Source organism: Nannobrachium achirus (assembly GCF_963921795.1).
Source record: "Nannobrachium achirus genome assembly, chromosome: 7".
NCBI lineage: Eukaryota > Metazoa > Chordata > Actinopteri > Myctophiformes > Myctophidae > Nannobrachium > Nannobrachium achirus.
Window position 1 is genome coordinate 49,357,317 of NC_137816.1, and position 22,578 is coordinate 49,379,894.

At 41.2% G+C, this 22,578-nt stretch overlaps 1 protein-coding gene across 1 annotated transcript; it reads left to right on the forward strand.

Moving 5' to 3' along the window:
- The first annotated feature begins 3,157 nt into the window (after positions 1-3,157).
- On the forward strand, positions 3,158-21,651 carry rbms1a (RNA binding motif, single stranded interacting protein 1a). Its single transcript, XM_080729595.1, has 14 exons — positions 3,158-3,299; positions 5,896-6,038; positions 8,746-8,804; positions 8,929-9,020; positions 11,544-11,701; positions 12,076-12,155; positions 12,275-12,387; positions 14,967-15,016; positions 15,116-15,206; positions 17,120-17,173; positions 18,239-18,340; positions 19,938-20,006; positions 20,297-20,367; positions 20,560-21,651. Exons 1-13 carry the CDS (start codon positions 3,249-3,251, stop codon positions 20,363-20,365), a joined length of 1,131 nt encoding a protein of 376 aa, XP_080585721.1. The 5' UTR covers positions 3,158-3,248; the 3' UTR covers positions 20,366-20,367; positions 20,560-21,651.
- Positions 21,652-22,578: the final 927 nt, after the last annotated feature.

The window sequence follows — 22,578 nt, forward strand, 5'->3', positions numbered from 1 at the left end:
CTCAATGTCTAGCTGACCTGCCCATATATGGAGATCCCTGATGTCATTAATATTACGCCCATAGCTTGGAATGCCCATATATGGACTTACTTGTGGGAGTCTCATGTGGTCTGTAACATAACTTATGTTACAGACCGACCACATGAGACTCCCACAAGTAAGTCCATATATGGGCATTCCAAGCCAAGACATCTTATGATGTCAGACGTCAGTCATATCCATATTTGGGAAATATTTTGTCCACATTTTTGTCCAAATTAGACTACCAACTGCAACTCGAATCACACTTGCAAATTAATTCCTTCCTGCGCTTTCGTCCTTAGGGCGTCTTACTGGTATTTTTTTCTGATGATATCTGTCTGCTTAGTCAACGCAACAGTAGGTTACTGTGTTCTATCTGTCTGTCATTCAATGTTATATCAAGTTAAACTAGGCTTTCCTTTTAGTCCTTTTAGTTGACCTTGAACCAGTGAACTGTAGGCCTACTGCCATGGAACTGTACCTTTTCCTATGCAAACTTCTAATAAAGTCTTCAATCAATCAACCAAATGCATATGACTAGGGCACAGTTGAACTCAAATGTCCTCAGTAGGGTCTAGAGCTGGAGTGTGTTGAAACTTGATCTCAGAATGTGTTCTCAACAGTAACACATTGTGTTATATCTACTTCATTTCCTTCATTTCCTATTTTTAACACGACAGTCAGAGGACATTGCTTGGATTTCAATTTGTGAAACTGTCCACTCTACTCGTATTTTTTTTTGCCCAACCCTTCATCTTTCTCAAAGCATCTGCTGCTAAGCAGCCAACCTCCATCCAGATGGCCGAGAGAATCGAGAGATGGGACGAACACTTCACTTCCCAAAGCACCAGAGGCAGCTTCGTAACACGACACCTCTCCCTTAAACCATCATCCTACCAGCAGAGGAAAGGGGAGAAATGTGATACTGTAGAACCACTTCCTTCCACTCTGATGGGATTTGAATTTGGCTTCAATTCGTCAAGCGGCCCGGCAGGATATGAGCCATAGATAGAGGAATGATGAGCAGATTGCAAAGATAGGCTATAACCTGAGCTGAACTACACCTGCATTTTCCCCTACATGTAGATGGTGTAGGCCTATATGTATGTGGTATATTTTTGACATGGGTATGTATACTTGTCAAATAACAGTCATATAGAATGATAAGGATAAAGTCATATAGAAGAGGTGTTTGTATTTCACAGTTGTCAGTGTGCCACATAGTGACAGTGTAGCACAGCTAAACAATGTGTTAAAACAAATACTGCAGTTAGATAGCTGCATTAGTATATAGACTGGCTACGCCAGGCTAGTGACAGTGTGCATAGATTAGGTATGATATTGTAATTATCAGCTTACTAGGCTACTGTGTGTAATTCACATTATCAAGCCAATATGTAGACCAGCAGCCTCAGGATATATAGGGTGGGTAGCCTACTATTTCTCCCCCACATTTCTATTGTTGTTTGTAATGCAATATATGTTGGACCCATTGTCTTAATGTGACTGTGATGTTATGTTAATTGTCTTTAATTTCTTGTCCTAGTTTTGTTAGCCTATGGTTATTTATTCTGTTGTGTTGCAAATGGAGCAACAGAACAACAATTAACATACAACACACCTGTCACACCAATAAAATGCAACAAAGAGCAAAGCCTATTTGGATTAATAATTACATAATTATGTAAAAAATAATTACATTTACTAGACCACTGAATTATACAGTGTAGGCCAATTACATCAATAATTGTCACTGCTCCTGATTCTGACAACCTACTCTAGAGTAGGTAGGCCTACATTAATAATTGTCACTGCTCATATTGAAAAGGGCAAGGGAAATAATGGAATGTATCTACATCAGAATAACTTGGATTGATAGACAGAATGGGTTGTGACCTCCAGTCCAGTACACTCCCTGCTTATTTTTCTGTGCATCCTGATGCTGTGACATCACATGTCAGTGTCCTGGATGGGAAATAATGGAATATATCTACATCAGAATAACTTGGATTGATAGACAGAATAGGTTGTGACCTCCAGTCCAGTCAGTCCACTCCCTGCTTATTTTTCTTTGCATCCTGATTCTGTGACATGTCAGTGTCCTGGATGGGGGGAAGGGTTCGAAAAGGGGGGAGGGGGATGGGGCTAAAGAATGCTTGGTATGCGGACCGATAACACGGCCGAAAGGCAACGGGGAGTGCGCGCACAAATCGATCACGGGATCGAGAGCGAGCACGAACGCGTTTGACGTCGGCTCGAACCGCGGACGAAAAATCGTCGCGTCCTTTTACGATGATGTCCCCCGAACGGCGAGGGAAGCGGGCGATTTATCGAGCAGCGACACCGTGTGTAAAGACGTTCCACCCCGCCGCTGCTGGAGATGGTTCGGTCCGTAGTAGGTGGGTCTGTGGGGCGGTCGCAGTGGTGGAAAGTAACTAAATACATTTACTCACAGTAGGCCTACATTAAGTATTTCCAATTTCCAAATACTTTTTTTTTTTTACTCCACTTCATCTCGGATCCACATATTGTACTTTTACTCCAAAATGTAGTTACTAGTTAGGCTACTTTGTGGATTTTTATTATTATTACAAAGCATAATATAGCCTACATACAGTGGGCTACATTAACCACTTCAGGATTATATCAATTTTGGTTGTTTGAAAATAGCAGATCTACAAGCTCACATTCGCAGTTGTAGCTCTTGTGAGCTTGTAGAGACCATTGTAAATCTGCTATTTTCAAAAGATTTCTGCACATTTCAAAACTTGAAATGGGACATTCTGCATAATGAGTACTTTTACTTTTGGTACTTATAGGCTACATTTTGATGACAATACTTCTACACAAGTATTTTGAGTTCTATACTTGTGTATTTGTCTACATTGCAGTATTGATACATTTACTTGAGTACTTTCCTCCACCACCACTAGTAGTAGGTGGGTCTGGTCGGCAGGACGTCGTAGATCAATGAAGCGGACCGTAGGGTTGGTCCACTGAGCGCTGGGCAGGCTGTTTGCATCTGACTGTATGCATGTATAGATGTCAGTGAGACGACAGATACGCAGCACCAAGGGCTATTCGGCGAATACTGTCCAATATGCGGATGTTTTAGGCCTGGGCTCACCGACTAAAAACCCTTTCGATTCTATTTCCAGCGGTCCCGACCGTGTTGTAGTGTGGATATAAGAAGGAAATAGTAGCTATAGCTCGTCGTAACCTCCAGGATGATCTTTGCGAATACAAGCAACCCGCTGAAGACCACCCATCGCAAGCAGGTAGGCCTAAAAAAAAAACACAACCCCACACACACATTTTGACTTTTCGCACCTTTTCGCACCTTTCCACTGAGGTAACGGCTATGAGGTACTCCGAATAAACGGCATATTATTCGACGAATTGTTATGACAAAGCAATAACGTAATCGTTAAATGACATTGGTAAGCCCTTCTTCTCCGGGGGGAAAGAAAGGGTGTAATAAATTATGAACACTTCTTTTCGAGGCTTCAAATCACATCAGTATGACTCATAAGACATTGAGAACAGGGTGACTATTAATGTCCCCTTGTGCACTTTTTGTTCGGCAGTTAATGCAGTCAAATGGGAATGGAATTGATACAGCCGAGGATGACGTTGTGGAGGCCGGGGCTAGGGAGAAAGATGATCCATTCTTCTTCAGCCTCAGGCATTGGCCCATAGGCAGGCAGCAACTATTTTCACAGTCATGAGTAATTCTATAAACCAAATGCCACTGGAATCTGTTGTAATGGAGCAAGAGGCACGTTATTTTAGCCATTTTCATAACGGGGTCAGTAAACCGAGAGCACTCTGTGTCTGTGTGGCTAGCTATAGCCTGGCTCCATCCATAGTAAGTCAATGTGGGCAGGATTGAAGCATCCCTAAACCTCTGGTGGTGAAACATGACCATTTAACGTTATGGCCCTTTATTTAACGAGGTATGCAAGTATTGATGTTTGTAGGCCTATGCATTCTCCTGCAGAGCAAAACGTGCTATTACTGAATATTGTGCCCATCATTTATTGGGATACACTGGGATCAATGTCCTATCGTGTAAGGGATCAGTTTAGAGGTCACACTCTCGTGTAAACACACACATCCAGCTTTAGGACCACCGTTGCCTGTCCTGGTCTGTCTGTGCTTTGATTATGGATGCTACATCAGGAGAGAGAGGATTCAGCTCACCTTGCCACACCCATGAGGATCTGGCCACAAATAATTGCTTGTGGTGCCTGTAGGGCCGGAGTCAATGAGGTCGTGGTGTAAAATAATGATGTATTCTGCTTTGATGATGATGCTGTGTAACCTACCAATATAATTTCACACTAACAGTAGCCTACTCCTGCAGTGTCTGAGACCTGACGTCAACCCAGTTGTTGGTGACATAGGCCTACTCTAGTCTGAGCAGGGAAAAGTGCACACAAAATTATACCAATATTACAAATATATATTATGTATTGATTTATTATTTGAACTATACCATACACAGTTCAATGTAAAATGATGCTATAATAATGTCTTCCAGTTCCAGGTTTGTCTTTAAGCAGCATTGCGTTGGTATTATTTGTATTTTTTGACAGATTAGGCCACGTCATGCTATTGTTGACATCAATTTGTGGTTGGTCATGACATGGACTGATGGTATGAAGCTATTCTTGTTGTATGGAATGGTTCACTGAATGACTGAACTACTCACTCACTGAATGAGTTACTGCAGAAAGGAAATGCTTTGCATGTGAGTGATGTATGATTTGGTTCCGAATGAGAGAGAGAGAGAGAGAGAGAGAGAGAGAGAGAGAGAGATTACGTGTGTGTGTGTGTGTGTGTGTGTGTGTGTGTGTGTGTGTGTGTGTGTGTGTGTGTGCGTGTGCGTGCGTGCGTGCGTGCGTGTGCTCGCACATGCAATCGCGTGCACACACACAATTCTAATGAATACTGAAACAGGAAGCAAGTAGTCAGGAGTAGGGACAGATTTGATTGCACAGTGCATCTGTATCCATGGCTCATGTACAAGAATATAACACTGGCAGATAATATATACGGGTAACACGTTTTAATAAGTTAACACATTTTAATAGGATAACACATTTTATGCTGCTGTTGTGTTCACTTGCTTATTATGCTGTTATGCATATGATGTTCACACACAGGCCAGTGATGAAATATTAATGTGTTCATTTGTGTGTGTGCGTGTGTGTGTGTGTGTGTGTGTGTGTGTGTGTGTGTGTGTGTGGGTGTGTGTGTGTGCGTGCACGTGCGTGCGTGTGTGCAGTAGATGTGTACTAAGGGTGCAACAAAATACATGTATTCGTATTGAACCGTTCGATACGAGGGTGTACCGAACCGAATGACCCTGTACCGAACAATACAATACCACTCCACATCCACATTCCCCTGGAACCCCCTCAAGGACCCCTAGGGGTCCGCAGAGCCCACTTAGAGAACTACTACCCTAGAGGTTGGGTACCGTATTGTCCAAAGTTAAAACAAAATATACGTAGTTATAAAAATACATTTATAAATCAAGGACATTTCTGTTTATTTTTTGTATCGAAAAAGTATCAAACCGTGAAACCAAAATATCAAACCGAACCGAACCGAACCGTGAATTTTGTAAACCGTAAACCGTGTGCTGGGTCAAGAAGGGCATTGATGAGATTGGGCTGGACATTGAAAGTTTCCTTTTTTTTCGGGATACTTAATCTGGTTGCAATGCCAGTCAAACGCGTCTTGTCGTGTGTGCCAGATCCAGTATTATCAGACATTTCTTTAGGAAATCCGTCAGAGTTAGGGTTTTCAGTCATTTTGTCCAGCTTTGATACTTTGCTGACAGTGGGTTTTCCTGTGTGTGTGCAGTCCTATCCGATGGCTCCATCCAGCCCCAGCAGCAGCAGCAACAGCAGCAGCACGGGGTGGGAGCAGCTCAGTAAGACAAACCTGTACATCCGTGGTCTGCCACCTGCTACTACTGACCTGGATCTGGTCAAACTGTGCCAGCAGTGAGTATGCGCGCACACAACAACATGACGAGAGAGTGGTAATACTGTTATATTTGTGAGCGAGCCTTTTCAACCACTTTAACCGTTGTTTTGTACTTTAGCTATTAAAAAACAGCAGATATATGAGCTCAAAATGCGGCACCGAGTACCGCGCTATGAGCTTGTAGATCTGCTACAGTATTTTTGAAAAATCGTGAAAATGTGTGTAAATCTTTGAATATATATATATATATATATATATATATATATATATATAAAGTATTTTTAAAGCAACCATTTGTAACTCAAATCCTTGCTTCTGGGGGTCCCTGGAACAAAATATTTTGAGATGGGGGTCTGTGGCCAAGAAGGCCTACATATCATTTTAGGGATCCTTGACATGAAAAAGTGAGAAAGAACCTCTGATCATAGAACCATACGTTTTTCAAAAACCTTAGAAGGATTTAGAAGACATTTGCAGAATCTGCCTCAGGTCTTATGGGTTATAAGGTTTTTCAGTGGTGGATCGTCAAGTATCAATGTAACATATCGTCACTGTCGGGCAGAAACCTTGTATCTCCCAAGTTTCAAATTTGTAAGTTGTTTCGCAAAGTAAAGCCCTGTTACATCATTCAAGGCCATCACACAAAAGTAGTGAAAACAGCCGATCTACAAGCACACAACGCCACGCACCCGTGAGGCGTTGTGTGCTTGCAGATCGGCTGTTTTCACTAGTTTAAATCATTTTTAAAATGATAAATACAAAACGAACGGTCTTGGACATACAAGGTATCCACCCGACAACGACGATATACATAAGGCTATTGTTCTCGCAGCTGATCCCTGTTCAAGTTATCCTGCATGTCACCCCGCCTCTCTCTCCCACATTTCCTGTCTCTCTATCAAAATAAAACAGAATGGCAAAACATAATATTTTAAAAAATGTATTCAGTTCTGTGTTATGGGTTCAACTAGCAAGTTATAAAAAGGTTAGTGATGGCCCGGACAGCTGGCGTATGTGGCGTATTTCTTGGCACCTAGAGCTATATTTTCGTCCATGCCATATCCATAAACTTATTTGCCTTTTTTTTTTTTTACTATTTTGAAAAACCCTATTTTTATTTTTAAATACATCAAATATCCGATCTACATCGACATTGTTGTGAGCTTGTAGATCAGCTATTTGAAATATTTAAAACATGTTTTTCAAAATAGTAAAAAAATGGCAAAAGAGTTACGGGGTTACGGGGTAAGGCATGGACGACGGCATGGACGACGATAGAGACCCCTATAGGCTGCTAATCCAGCCCCCCCCCCCCCCCCCCCCCCCTCCATCTCTCTCCCCTCTAAAGTCATGTCATCAACATGGATCTGTCCCATTTAGAGCCACCATCAGGCCAATTTTTACATGCGACCTGACGGTCGCTTATCTCCCGATCAGGGAGTCTATCTCCGATTAGGGAGTCTATCTCCCGAAGTAGGGCTGTCACAATTATTACATAATCGTCTAATCGCAATTATTTGGCATAATCGCAATTATTTTTCATAATCGTTTCCATGTTGAAAAATGTTAATATGTTTTTTTAAGTAAAAAATAGTGGAAATAGCAGATCTACAAGCTCACAACGCATCGCGGCGCGTTGTGAGCTTGTAGATCGTCTATTTCCACTATCAAGGTTCTTTTTATAGTGTCAAGTTGTCAAATATGTCCTTTATTTCTTTCTATATTTAGGTTATGTGTCATATCTGCCATGTGCAACTTCAAAGCCTAAAAGCCAAACAGAAATGTAATTGTCAACGACAAAAACACAATCGTTAATCGCAATTATTTGAGTGGCAATTAATCGTCATGTAAAATATCATAATCGTGACAGCCCTAGAGGGGTTTAGTGATATATACCTATAAGTGGTCCAGTGAATATGCGTGACAGACAGTATAGGCTACAGTCCCACTACTTAGTGCAGTGGATTCTGAAGTTGTGTATGGCCTCTCCCATCCTCAGAATTACCAGCATATGGAAGGGTCATTCAACCATGTAACCAGCAGCAGCAGCAGCTGTTTGCGTCGTGTTTGCTTGTGTTTTGTTCCTCTTCCCAATGGTGTTTGCCAGCACAAAGCAGAAATGAAAGGGCTTTTCATAGCAACACGGCTTGAATGGCCATGGAAGCTAAGCATTTAGTCTCTGTATGGTGTATGTGTGTTTGTGTGTGTGTGTTGTCACGACCATGACATTTTGCTTGACGATTGTCGATTGCAATTAACGATTTAATTGTGTTTTTGTCATTGAACATTGGACCATATACATTAAAACAAATAATTATTTTAGGCTTCATGAACAAAACTTTCACTAGGCAGATATGACAAATAACTTGATAAGGAAATTACTAACATATTTAATAATAATTTGTGTGTGTGTGCGTGTGCGACTGTGCGCGTGTGTGTGTGTGTGTGTGTGTGTGTGTCCTAGTACAAAGAAATATATATGGTATAGTTTTATGCATATCTTGCATCATGAGTGTGTCTTTACGATGATTTGTCTACTCTGTTTTCACTTATAATGCTGTAATCGGCTTTCATGAATCCAACTGTGATATTTGTCATTTGCCTAATATACGTTTTTGGTCTGTTTTCTTTCGCAAATAAATGGTTGGTCTGTGTCATGTAATGTTTTGTGTGGTACGTCAGAAAGATTTCATGACAGTAATTTTCATGTGCATGTGCTCTCAGGTACGGCAAAATCCAGTCCGCAAAGGCAATCCTGGATAAGACGACCAACAAATGTAAAGGTATGTACAGTTGATGCGATCGATGTACCTTATATGGCGGAGTAAGACAACATTTAACATTAGTTGGTTCCTGTTTTCATTTAATATAATTTTTATTAAAATATTCCTTTTTGACCGATTATAGGTTATGGCTTTGTGGACTTTGACAGCCCAGCCGCAGCTCTGAAGGCCGTGCACGCTCTCAAAACCAGCGGGATCCAAGCCCAGATGGCCAAAGTGAGACATGCTGGCTGGCATACAAACGTATTTCATTTTCACATGCTTGGGTATCTTGTATGTATGTACAGTATGTGTGTGTGTGTGTGTGTGTGTGTGTGTGGGGGGGGGGGTGTTGTTTGTTTTGTGCGGGTTTGGGCTTCGTTGATGCTTGTATGTGTTTGTGTGTGTGTGAGTTTGAGAGAGAGAGACAGTGAAGCAGTCACATGGCCTCAGCTGACTGGCTGTTCTTCCTGTGACCCCATTTACATTCACTGCAGAAACCAGATGTCACATTTCTCTCTGCCAAATACCCCATCAGTCAACAGTACAAGCACATGGACCAGCAGCTCCCTGCCCCCAAACATCCCTCCATTCCAGCTAGGCTCCATAGATTAATGCAGATTAGCACTGTCTGTGGGTAGTAGCTGAATTGTTAGCTATTCAGCATTCATGCTAATTTATGTTAGCATCTGCACTGCACGATATCAAATACTAGTATGGGCTTTGGTCATACAACTTCTGATTTTAGATAATGCTACATCACTGGGAGTAATTCAAGTATGGCTTTTAAAAAGAGACGATAAGAGATTCTGTGTTTTGGCCTTGAGTGCATTATTTGTGTTGCAGCCTGTCCTGGCTGGGGGAGGAATACGTCAGTCCGACGGCACATTACGCGGTACATAGTAGGGATGGGACGATAAAATACTCACAATGATCGTGTCGTGGAGATTTAAATTCATAGCGAAATTATCCTTTAATACAACTTTTATTTGCCGAGCTGCATGTCCGGTACCATTTAAACCCTCTATAATTGGTAAAACGGACCTGGAAATAACGTACTTGATACAGTCTTTTTTATTTTATTTTCATTTTCTACCAAGTCTCTTTGCCAAAAAATAACAGAAAATAGCAATAGCAAAAAAAAGAAGCTCACACCGCGTCGCAGCTTGTAGATCTGCTATTTTTTTGGCAAATGTTCCTCCCAGGATAATATGTTGGGGATATTTCGATTATCACGATAATATCGTAAATCGCAATTTATTTGGTCACAATAATCATGCAATCGTCCCATCCCTAGCGGTACATACAGTAGAATTTCTCTGGAGTCATCTTTTCCCTCGTTACCCTTCCCTGTAGCTCTGACTGCGTTCCTGTATTGCGCGGTAGAACGAAGGTTTAATTCTGGGAGATGGGTATCAAACTGTGTATCCTAGGAGGACGTGCATGTGATGTGGTAGCTAAGCTACGCTACCGTCTCCTGCTGCAGGCTTTAGGGGAGGCCTTAATCTGCTCCACAGTAGAGGAAGCGGAGTGTGTGTGTGTGTGTGTGTGTGTGTGTGTGTGTGTGTGTGTGTGTGTGTGTGTGTGTGTGTGAGAGAGAGAGAGAGAGAGAGAGAGAGTGAGAGGGGTGGGGGAGCATGGAGTTGGAGAAATAAATTATTGAAGACGCTTTCATTGTCTTAGCCTACATCCGATGCCTTCTTCCAATTCCAGTTAGCCTCACTGTCATCCCCAATCATGATTCAGTAACATGGATTCTTGATGAGACAAATGGTTTTCTTATCTATCCTGTTTCTATGGTGCAAATTCACCGGCTAATGAAGGAGCAGCATAGCGGCTGAACAGCGTGCACTTTTTGAATTAAGAGATATCTCAGAACAGACTTCTGGAATAATTAAATCAACTAGAAATGTGTAGTTCCTGGTGAACTTGCACGTGCTGCAACTGCAAGCAGCAATTTAGAAGAGTAGATAAGATTTTCAGTCTCAGGCAGTCACAAGTGTTTGTCTTTGTGTCTCTGTCTGTGTCATGTGAGGGGGGGGGGGGGGGGCACACGTCAGTCTGACGTCTCGTTACTCCGACTACATGGATACGTGTGCGGTTAGGGTTAGGGTTGGAGATAGGGTTAATATGTTGTTATGTTATGTTGGGGGAATAAACTAGCGAGAATAAACTAACTGATTCACATTATTAATTAAGGAAATAATAACGTTGCGTCATGTTGTAGTTTGTTGTAGTCATCAGGCGGCCGGAACTAGGGATGGGACGATGAGTGATATTATCGTTTATCGTGATAAAATACACTCACGATAACCGTATCACGGAGATTTAATTTATCGTGATATCGTGCTATGTCATGTACTGGGATCAATTCACCTTTTATTTGCCGAGCTGCATATCCGATACCACTTAAACCCTCTATAATTGGTAAAAGGTAATTTACATACTTGTCTTTTTTTCAATCTCTATCAAATGTCTTTGCCAAAAAATAGCCGATCTACAAGCTTGTAGACTGGCTATGGAGGTTAGTACACGGGAGGAGGGGTATAGGGGGCGGGGGTGACTGGCTATGGAATAATAAAATCAATAAATGGATGTAAGCGCAAAATGGCTACCATGTGAATATGGAAATTTTCTCAGAAATAATGGTAATTTACGTTGACATGGTATGCAGCACATCACATACATCACATCACATCACCACACCACATGACATTCACTACCAGGGTGGATTTTCCCTCCCTTTGTTTTGTTGAGCAGCAGCAGGAACAGGACCCCACGAACCTCTACATCTCCAACCTGCCTCTCTCCGTGGACGAGCAGGAGCTGGAGGGCATGCTCATGCCGTTCGGCCAGGTGGTCTCCACAAGGGTCCTCAGAGACTACAGCGGCAACAGCCGAGGCGTGGGCTTTGCCAGGTGGGTTTAAGGAGATGTTTGGTTTTAAGTTAACCTTATAGATATAGATCGGCTGTTTTCACTACTTCTGTGCGATAGCCATATGATGAAGCAGTGCTTTACTTTGCAAATGAAAAATACATTTGAAACTTGGAGATACGAGGTTTCTGCCCGACAGTGACGATATAACATAAAGACGATCAACTACATTTGGACTTATAGCAACATGACCATTGGCCATGTAGCTATAAAACCCAAGATTCTACCAAAGTTAGACATCACTTTAAGGAGAATTATGCATGTGACCATTTTTAATTCACAAACCTGAGTGTTGGATTTAGGACTCTATGTATATTTGAAGGTGATTTAGCCAGTGTTATTGATACTTCCCTCAGGATGGACACAACGGAGCAGTGTAACGCTGTGATCTCCCACTTTAATGGGAAATTCATCAAGACAGCGACAGGAGGCCTGGGTATGAATCCATTCCTCCTTTGTTTAAACTCGGGGGTTGTCAATAGATAACGACGTTGATGATAACGAGTGAGGAACAATGACGCTAAGCCTTCTAACCGTTCATCTTCTCTGTCCCAGCCCCCTCCGAGCCCCTCCTGTGTAAGTTTGCAGATGGCCAGAGGAAGAAACACACTCACAGTCCATTTGTTCCCAATGGACGGACATGGACTAGGGAAGGGGACCTGAGACTAGTATGTATCTCTCTGCCACTGTGTCTCTTTCACCTCTGTTGCCCTGTGTGATATTGTATTGAAGGAATAATTGATCATGAAAAAAACATTAATGAGATGAATTTAACTCATTCTCTGCCATGAGGGGAGTATTCAAAAGACGCCTTAACGGGTCACCTAGAATCAGAAAATAATCCTTGTCCAGGCTACGGGACAATAAGCGATATTATCGTTTATCGTGATAAAAAACACTCACGATAATCGTGTCGTGGATATTTAATTTATCGTGATATGGTCCTATATTGATATGATCAATTCACCTTTTATTTGCCGAGCTGCATATCCACCATTTAAACCCTCTATAATTGGTAAATACTTATAATATACGTATTATATAGGCTACGTTGATACAGTCTTTTTTCACTCCCTATCAAATGTCTTTGCCAAAAATAACCGATCTACATGCTCACAACTTGTGAGCTTGTAGATCTGCTATTTTTTGACAAATGTTTCGCCCCAGGATAATGGATTTTGATTATGGCGATAATATTGTAAATCGCGATTTCTTTTGTCACAATAATCGTGATATGAAATGTTCATGTCGTCCCATCCCTATCCCATACACATACATAATGTACATATTGGAAAAGCTATTTTTGTTACGGTTACATCATCGACGTGTCAGGTCCAGTAGAATCTGAACATATTTGGTGACCCATAGGCTAGTGAACAGCGCCAAAACAAACAGCGTCAAATCACAAATCTCGTCAAGGTCGTCACATGACAGAGAATGAGATTTAATTGATTGTTTCGTTTTCATTCTTCTGGTGTTTGTAGCTACTGTATATCATGGCAACGTTTTAAAGTGTAACTCGGCAACACCTGGCCAAAATTGTCTTTTGCTGCCCTCTAAAGGAAGACAGGTAAAAATAGGCTTGGCTGACCTTGGTTCACTGTGATGTAAGCTACACAGCTGCAGCTAACGAGATTAATAATATTTGTGTTAGCTTAAGGTGTCCTAGTTAGCACTAACAATAGCCAATGTTGTCAATGCCCTATTTTTAACCTTCTATAGTGTAGAAGATATTTTATACTGTATGTAGCAGAGTGGCTCAGAGCCTGAAAACCAATAGCCTAATATTTTCCCCAGCCAACTGGGGATTCCCCTTTCCGTCATTAAGCAGTTCTCAAACTATGTGTCGCGACCCAAAGTGGGGCCGCGGGAAGGTTGCCGTTGGGGTTGCCCATTGGCAACAGTTTTCTGTTGTTGTTGTTTTTACATAAAGAAACGGGGCAAGGGAGGATGGGGACGCAATCGACGCAAGGAAGTCGAAGTCGGCTGTATTTACCTCTAATTATGTTCGGGTGGCTCTTAAAGGAACTGTTTTAAAATGAACACCACAAAATGGGGTTGTGGCATAAGAAGGATTGAGAACCCTGGGTATAGTGGATAAGATGTTTGGCTTTAGTGGTCCCTTCCCGCCCGGGAGATTCGGGTTTGAATCCCTGGTGTTACATTGTTGCTGTGACCTGGATCGGGTTTCCCGATGGATGAGGTCAAAGGGGAGTGAGTAGCAGTGTGGCTCAGAGCCTCTGCCTGAAGACCAAAAGCCTAATATCTCCCCGGCCAAGGGGAATTTCCCTTTAGGCTAGTGGATAAGCTGTTTGGCTTTGGTCCCCCTTTGGTTTGAATCCTGGGTGTTACATGTAGAAATAGTATATATGTTACAGTGTTTTTGAGGTACCAGTGAGATTGGGACCGGAGCGCTTGTTTTGTAGTTCACCTTATGGGCAGTCCCCGGAAGGAGGCACCGCTTGCTCCACCTCGCGCCCAAAAACGAGTGCTCCTGTTCTCAAATCTCACTGAATCTCAAAAACACTGACATATATACTATATACAGTATTTCACATTTAGAGGGCAGCGAAATCATAAATTTGGCCTGGTTCTGAGTTAAGGCAAATAATAGCTTTGCTTGAATCACCAGAGCCATATCAACCGATACGACATCTTGTGAATTTGGTGGCAGCATTTTGAAAACAAGCTTTCATGTCGCTATTTTTGCACAAATCCTTTGTATGATAATGTATAAAATATGCCTTGAGTGATTCATATTTAATTGCATTAATCAAAAACAATTGTGTTGTGCCTAGGGATGGTACGATATAAAAATGTCATATCACGATTATTATGACAAAAAAAAATCGTGATTTACAATATTATCGCGATAATCAAAATCCATCATCCTGGGGCTGAACATTTGCCAAAAAATAGCAGATCTACAAGCTCACAGTTGTGAGCTTGTAGATCTGCAGTTTTTTGGCAAAGACATTTGATATAGTGTAAAAAAAAGACTGTATCAAGTACCTTTTACCAATTATGAGGGTTTAAGTGGTACCGGATATGCAGCTCGGCAAATAAAAGGTGAATTGATCCCAGTGCATGACAGAGGATGATATCACGATACATTAAATCTCCGCGATACGATTATCGTGAGTGTTCTTTAATCACGATAAACGATAATATCGCGTATCGTCCCATCCCTAGTTGTGCCCAGCGTGAATACACTTTTACATGTATGTGTAATTCTACATTCTTTCAGGGCACAATGACTCTCACCTATGACCCCTCTTCAATACCTATGCAGAATGGGTAGGTTGCATGAAGGCCGTTGAACATATTAGATTTCCAGATCAGCTGCAAACTTTACATTAATTTGTTTCTTTTCCCCCAATGCTCTCTGCTGGATAGGTTCTACCCTTCTCCTTATCCTTTGGCCAATAGGATGATGACTGCACAGTCTACCATGAGTCCCTACATGTCTCCTGTCTCTGCCTACCAGGTACTGTCAAAGTCTCCTTGGACTTGATTCAGTGTTGATTTCGTCAACTAAAACTATGACGATTTTTTTTTGTCAACTGCGTTTTTTTTCACTGACGAAAACTAAATGAAAAACGAAATAAAAACTAAGCTGTGATGACTAAAACTAAGACTAAATATATTGACAATTTCGTCAACAAAATAAAAACTAGACTAAAACGTTAGGGAGGGATTAGTGGAGAAGAGAGTCATTTTGTGTTTGGTTGCTCTCAGGTGTTGCGTGCTGAAAATAGAAGATCTACAAGCTCCTGTGAGCTTGTAGATCTGCTATTTTCAGCACACAACTAAGTGTAAAATCAGTCATTACGATGCCATCAAGGCCTGCCAAAATATCGTACATTTCAGTTGACTAAATCAACTGTAGATTTAGTCGTCTAAAATCTTATATTTAGTCGACTAAAATTAGACTAAAACTAATTGACATTTTATTCAAAAGGCTATGACTAAAACAAAATCTAAATTTGCTGTCAAAAACAACACTGAATCACAGTGGCTCATGTTGGCTCACATGATGTGCTTATGTATGTACACTGGTCATGCTGCTGTGGCCTCTGTGCTTTTTTCTGTTTCTGTGCACGCAAAATAGCATGAAACCAGTGCAGCAGACCCGCCGCACATGTGTGGCAAAAATGGTGGCTAATGAAATTATGTTGCGCTGAAACATGCCAGGAACTTGCATTCTTGGTGTTAAAGAGAAACTGGTTATCTGTCAAATCCTGTGACTCCTGTAAATGCCACAGCCGCCCTATCATTTGCATATTTCCCAAGATGCTTTTCATAGTGAGATAAAACTAGAAAGATGCAATTGGAAATTGCAAGTGTGGTTGCCGTGACGCGAGTCACACAGTCCTTGTCCTTTTTATGCCCATATATAGAGATCCCTGATGTCATCAATATTAAGGCCATATCTTGGAATGTCCATACTGTATATGGACATGTCACTGTGTCAGTCTCATGTGGTCTATGATGTCAGACATCTATGATGTCAGTCATCTCCATTTTTGGGAAAAGTTACAATTTTAATTAAAGTCAATGGAGAAAAGTAATTCACGAATATATTTATAAACTAAACTAGGCCTATGTAACGTATCTCTTAGCAAAATGCAAGGAACTGATTCCTGATGAAGCCGGTCGATTTGACATACAGTATGGCCCAAGTGCGTGCCACCAAAACTGTGGGAGGAGTAGCACGGCAAAGAAGGTTTATCAAGGGGGGGGGGGGAAGATGGATGGATGGAATAAAGTCCGACAAGTGCAGTGGTTGCCCTGCGGGGGTAATTATGTGAAGAAAAGCCTTACCTGAATTAGGAGGCAACCTTTTTTTGTCCACGGTGGCAGTGGCAGTCTGCAGTGCCTTGGTGATGATAGCTGGGCTCATAACATGAAACTAACCAGACCAAAGTGAAAAGGTCAGCTCTCCCGAAAATGAGTCTGATGACAGCACGAGTGAAACGCAGTTTCCTGAGTCTTTAAATATAATGGAGGAAGTGACGAGTGGAGCAATCTGCATGCGGAGTGGAAAAGAGAGATCTGATTTAAATGTGTTGTTCACTGGGAAAGCATGACAGGCAATGTGGCTAAATAATGTGTGGACACAGTCGGAATAGGAGACACGTGTTAATGGCAGGTATAAAAGTCGGCACGTTCGAGTTTGTGTGTATACACGTGGGTGAGTTTTTGCACAGGTGTGCTGCTGGCCAGTGTGACTGTGTGAATATTGTGGACATGATAATAGGTGATTTTATTTGAACGCGGTTTGTAACTTAAAGTGATCCTTTTCTTTGAAGAACATGAAAAGTCAGACTCTTTTTTTTTTAAATTATTTGACCCGTTCTCTCCTCTCTGTCTCCATCTTTCTCTCCACCTCTAATTCAGGTACAGAATCATTCTTCTTGGATGGCACATCAACCTTATATCATGCAACACCCGGTAAGAGATAATGTTTTTAGAATGGTCACTGATTTTCGATATTGTAATAATTTCAACCGATTGCTTATGCAGTAGTGACATTAAACTCCACCTCATTTGGCTGCGGAGCCTTTCAGAGGAGTCCCTAGACCCCACTTTGAAAACCACCGCCCCCGTACTACAGTATGTATGGAAAAGGCAAATGTGCCTAACACAGCTAAGAACAGAGAATGTTACTTTAATCAGCCTGTTCTGCTGACTAAGTTAAACTAACAACTTCCACAGAAGAGCTGAATTCTGGGAAACTGCCTTCCTGTGTGTGTGTGTGTGTGTGTGTGTGTGTGTGTGTGTGTGTGTGTGCGTGTGTGTGTGTGTGTGTGTGTGTGTGTGTGTGTGTGTGTGCGCGCGCGCGTGCGTGCGTGTGCGTGTGTGTGTGTGTGCGTGTGCGTGAGCGGGCGAGCGCACGCGAATAAGGGAGAAAGAGCGATTGTGCATGCGTGTGTGTATGTGACTCTGTGCCTGGGCGCTGCCAGGCTGCAGAAATGGAAGAATGGAAATGATATACGCCCCCACCCCGCCCCCACGCTTCATGCAGTCCAGCAGGAAATGCCTGGGGCAGAGACGACGGTCTTATGACTCTGAGGCTGTATGACTCCTCCAACAGATGGTTTCCAGTAGAACAAGTGTCTGTGTGCTGGATTCTCCCCTCCCCCGCCTTCGCCTAGGAAATGCTCTATTCCTTAGAAGTGTTGAGATTAAAGGGAAAGCCAGCATGTAAAATGGCAACTGAAGACCTAATAAACGAATGTTGCGTGGTAAATCGACATTCACGCCGAACATCTATCGGTGTCTTATTATTTTTTCCCCCCCTGGTAAATGTTGTGTCCTGCACGCTTTGTGGGACAATAAATGTCAAGTATATTATTTATAACCCATGCTATATTCTTGCTAATTATTAATAAAATTCCTTTTAATAGGGGGATGTGTCTGGTAGGCAATGTGAAACCCACTGTTTCTGTTTTCAGTATGTAACCGGCTATCGAAATGTACTGTAACTGAAAATGAACAAGGTACTTTTCAATGCAGGCTGCTGTTATGTCTCCCTCTGTGGATCCCTCCATGTCACTGCACCCAACAGGCATACTTACTCAGCAGATGAGCCATCTGTCATTGGGAAACACTGGAGCGGTGAGGAGATACACCCTATCAACATGCATGTATCCAATACACAGAAATGGAGAGTATGAATAGACAATATGACAGAACATCACTTCTTAACGTCGTTGTCGGGTGAAAACCTTGTACGTCCAAGACCGTTCGTTTTGTATTTATCATTTTAAAAATGAACTCAACTAGTGAAAATAGCAGATCTACAAGCACACAACGCCTCGCACCGCGAGGCGTTGTGTGCTTGCAGATCGGCTGTTTTCACTACCTTTGTGCGACAGTCTTGTATGATGAAGCAGGGCTTTACTTGGTGAAAAAACGTACAAACTTGAACCTTGGAGATACAAGGTTTGTGCCCGACAGTGACGATATGCTAATGAAAATGCCATAAAGGCAATACATGTGATATTTTCAAAGGCGACACAAAAAGGACATGATCACAATTTGGAACATTTTATCTCTGACGTCCCTGTTGGACCAAACCCGCTACTTTTCAGGAAATGGAACCTGTGTTCCGATCTGATCCGATGTATTATTCGTCACAAGCTCTTGTTAATGCCTTTCTTTGATTAAATATTGATGAAACCCACAGACAGCCACTTAACCACTTCCAAAAAATAGCAGATCTACAAGTTCACAATGCTCTGTGATTTAAAAAAATAAATAAAAGTATAAAAATAAACCTGAGCATTCATTTATGAAAAAACATAAAAAGATTAAATCTGAACATACAAGGTTTCAGCCTGACAGCGAGGATATATTTGTTGTGGGGTTAATGTTCCATTAGCAGCCATAAAACCGAGCAGTCGTCTACTGTCTCTGATGCAACACTGATGTTCTACTGAAAGCTTTACCCCAGTGATGTCACTAGTAGGGCTGCGCAATTAACCATATTTACAACCAATAACCCACTTAAAAGTAGGCCTTTTCTTTTATCTTTTTCATGTATCAACAAATCGAACAAAATAAATCGAATAGATATTTTATAATGGAATAAATCGATTAGTCTAATTCAGGGGTCTTCAACGTGAAGCAGGGACCCCCTGCACCACTTGAACCATCAAATACTTTGCAAACCTCTTTGCCAAAAATAGCCGATCTACAAGCTTACAACGCCTCGCGCTGCGAGGCGTTGTAAGCTTGTAGATCTGCTATTTTTGGCTAATGTTCCACTCAGAACAGGGATGCTAGGGTTCAAGTGGTTAATGTAAAAAACATGATCCTATCACACAAAGATTTGGCGGCCCACCTGTAGTAACTCTGAGGACCCCCTAGGGGCCCCGGACCTAGCCTAGCACAGCCAGACAATCCACCCATGTTAAAACAAGGTGGGGATGCTGCAGCTAGTTAGCTGCATTAGTATATAGTCTGGCCAAGCCAGGCTACCCCGGACCCCCTGTTGAAGACCCCTGGTCTAATTAACCACTTACTGTGAGATTGTATAGCCTATGATAACCATCAACAATTTGATTAAATTAACGTCAGTCAGTGTGATAGTAGTCTGCCCTCACGAGCTTGTAGCTTTATTTTCTTCTCTTTTGTTTTATAATGAAAGTTTGCCTATATTGACATAGCCAAAATAAAAAATATATATTTTCTATCTTTTTCATTTTGACAGTACATAACAGCAAATCCTAACGTGCAAGGAGGCTACATACCACAGTACTCTCATATTCAGACTGCATCTGTAAGTATAGTGTGAGCTTCCTCTCAAACCTGTCCTACCGACAAACACGTTCATGGAAAAATCAACACATCATTACACTGTAAACTCCTCAGTGTTAATGTAGCTCAGGGTGTGTCAAATGGAACCAAGTAATTGGTTCCATTTGTACACTCAGTTACATTAACATTGAGGATTTTCCAGTGTACAGTCCATCAAACATGTGCACCCTCACACCCATGCGTTTATCTAGGGATCTAGTTTGTCTGGTTTCTTAAAGCTATCAAATATATTGTAATCTAAATCCTCCTCAGGACAATGGCGCGCAGCAACAGGTGGATTCATCTAACAACTCTTCTCCTTATAGTCAACACAGCAAGTAACCGTACGTATGTATTTTGACTACCCACCAGCCATTGCATGCCATTGTTTCCGCATTCATATAAATGTCATAAAGCAACATAACAACTTTGGACACTTTATTATACTGTTCTTTTCCTGGTGACATTGGTGCAGAAACATGTTGATTGACATTTTGATGATATTTATTCTTGCTGTTTTTTTTATTTTATTTTAGCCTTTGATTACCCCTTGTAATGGAGGATGTTGGCAATTGTTGATGGCATCACGTTGATAGCAGTCATGGCCTTCTTTGATTGGACCAGACCCATGAACACTTTGCACAGCCTCAACTTTTATGGTGGAACATTATGACCATGTAAATGGACTCAAGCAGCTGGCTAATCAAGGAAAAACAAGTTTTATTTTGATAAGAAACGTGTACATTTTCGTCTTTTCCAAGGATTCTCAAACAAATGCCATAGGATACCCATGTGTGATGTGATATTCAAACTGCATGAGATTTAAATATTTTTCCCTGAGGAAAATTTCAAAGATTTTATAGTTAGTTTATTTGTGAAATATAAAAAAAAATGCTTGCTTGCACTGAAATCTTGATGTTGCTTTGTTTTGGTTTTATCGGTTGTCATGAAGTAAATCAATTTTCTACTACAAGGACAACTGTTACAGACAACAACAACATCCTTAGAAAAGTTACGAATTTATTATTGGAAATTGTGCCTTCTTTACGCCACATTAAACATCCTGCTACCAATCTAAAGGAACTGGTGGGCTGATAAGGTATCACATTGTAATTGGTTGATCACAATATGTGTTAGAAGTTAACTCATGAGGAATCCATGGAGTGCTTGATTGATTCATTTCCCGGTAGCAATAACGACAACTAGAGTCCAGCTGCAATACACACAAGATAAAGATCGTGACAAGCTCACAGCAAAGCAATTCCATCATCTTTTTCCCTGTTATATTTTTCTTTTTTACTTTGAGATGTGATATTAACCAAGAGCTGTACTTTTATTAAATTACATAAAGTTTTACACAGAATGAAATTCATTGGGAGATTTTTTTTGTTTTTGTTTTGTTTTTGTTTTTCTCTAGAGGTCAGTGTGACCAATGATCTACCTCATTCTTCTGTGTGTGCTGGTGTGGTCGGGTTTGCAGGTACAGCCCTCTTCACCACAATGGACTACGCAGAATAAAAGCCATGCTCAGGAGCTGGCTGATTAGGACTTTGATGTCTCCCGCATTAAATAGTTCTCTTCTTGGTCTGCAGAGATCCTTGCGCTTTGCCTCATCTTTATTTGTCTATTCTTCCACCTACCTACCCGCCCAACCACCCATTTCTTTCTTCTTTTTGTTGTGATGCAATGTTTGAGAGATTCTGAAGTCAAACATCTTAAGTCCCAATTTATGCTTCATTATATAGTAAGACTGTCTGCGAGCACCACTGTCATACAGCGAAGTATACATTGGGCTTATAACTGGCTTCTGCTTTACGGAGATGAAAACATTTGTTACCTTTATATTAGCGCATTCTCCTGCCAACTCTCTACAACATATTAAGGGGCACATTCTAAGATGAGACACTACTGTCCTTTACCTCTTCTCTGTTTTCCCTGAAATGGACAAACTGCCACTCTTTTCGGTTGCAGTGTTGTTTTAGCAATGTCTTCTTTGACCAAATCAGAATTTTGGCACTTCTGTCATACTGCATATTAAATAATAAAAGCCAATAACGATATTACTTTTGTTAATACGGAGGGCTGAAAAAAACTATTCTCGCTTGACTCTCACTACATGTATAACAATGTAGGTCTATGGAAATGACATTTATATTATGTGTGAAGTAGTTTGAGAACAGTGAAACTTTCTTAGAAATGACATTGGGAATTTGATATAATCCTAGTTGATTATAGTGGATGTGTAAGGCACTGACTGATGGCTGATGATGATGAGGAGGTAGATAGCATTTTGTTTGGACGAAAAAAGAAAAAGGCTGCAACCCATAATTTCTTTATAATTTTAGCCAAAAGAGAAATAAATGTGACTGTTTTCTGTTTGTTTTTTATTTCCATGTCTAGCAGGAAAGAAAAAAGAAAAGAGAGAAAGAAAAAAAAAAGATTCATTGTACATGTTACCATGATTATTTCCCCCTGCCACTCTCACCTGACTCTGTGCTGGATTCATCAATCCTTTCCTTGCTCTTTCCTTTGAAAACATTTGAATAAAATCAGTG

Excerpts from the sequence above, each read along its gene's own strand:
- rbms1a (XM_080729595.1), top strand. The coding sequence starts at position 3,249 with ATGATCTTTGCGAATACAAGCAACCCGCTGAAGACCACCCATCGCAAG. Across the intron at positions 15,017-15,115 it reads TCAATACCTATGCAGAATGG|GTTCTACCCTTCTCCTTATC; the intron begins GTAGGTTGCATG and ends TCTGCTGGATAG. Across the intron at positions 18,341-19,937 it reads CATTGGGAAACACTGGAGCG|TACATAACAGCAAATCCTAA; the intron begins GTGAGGAGATAC and ends TCATTTTGACAG.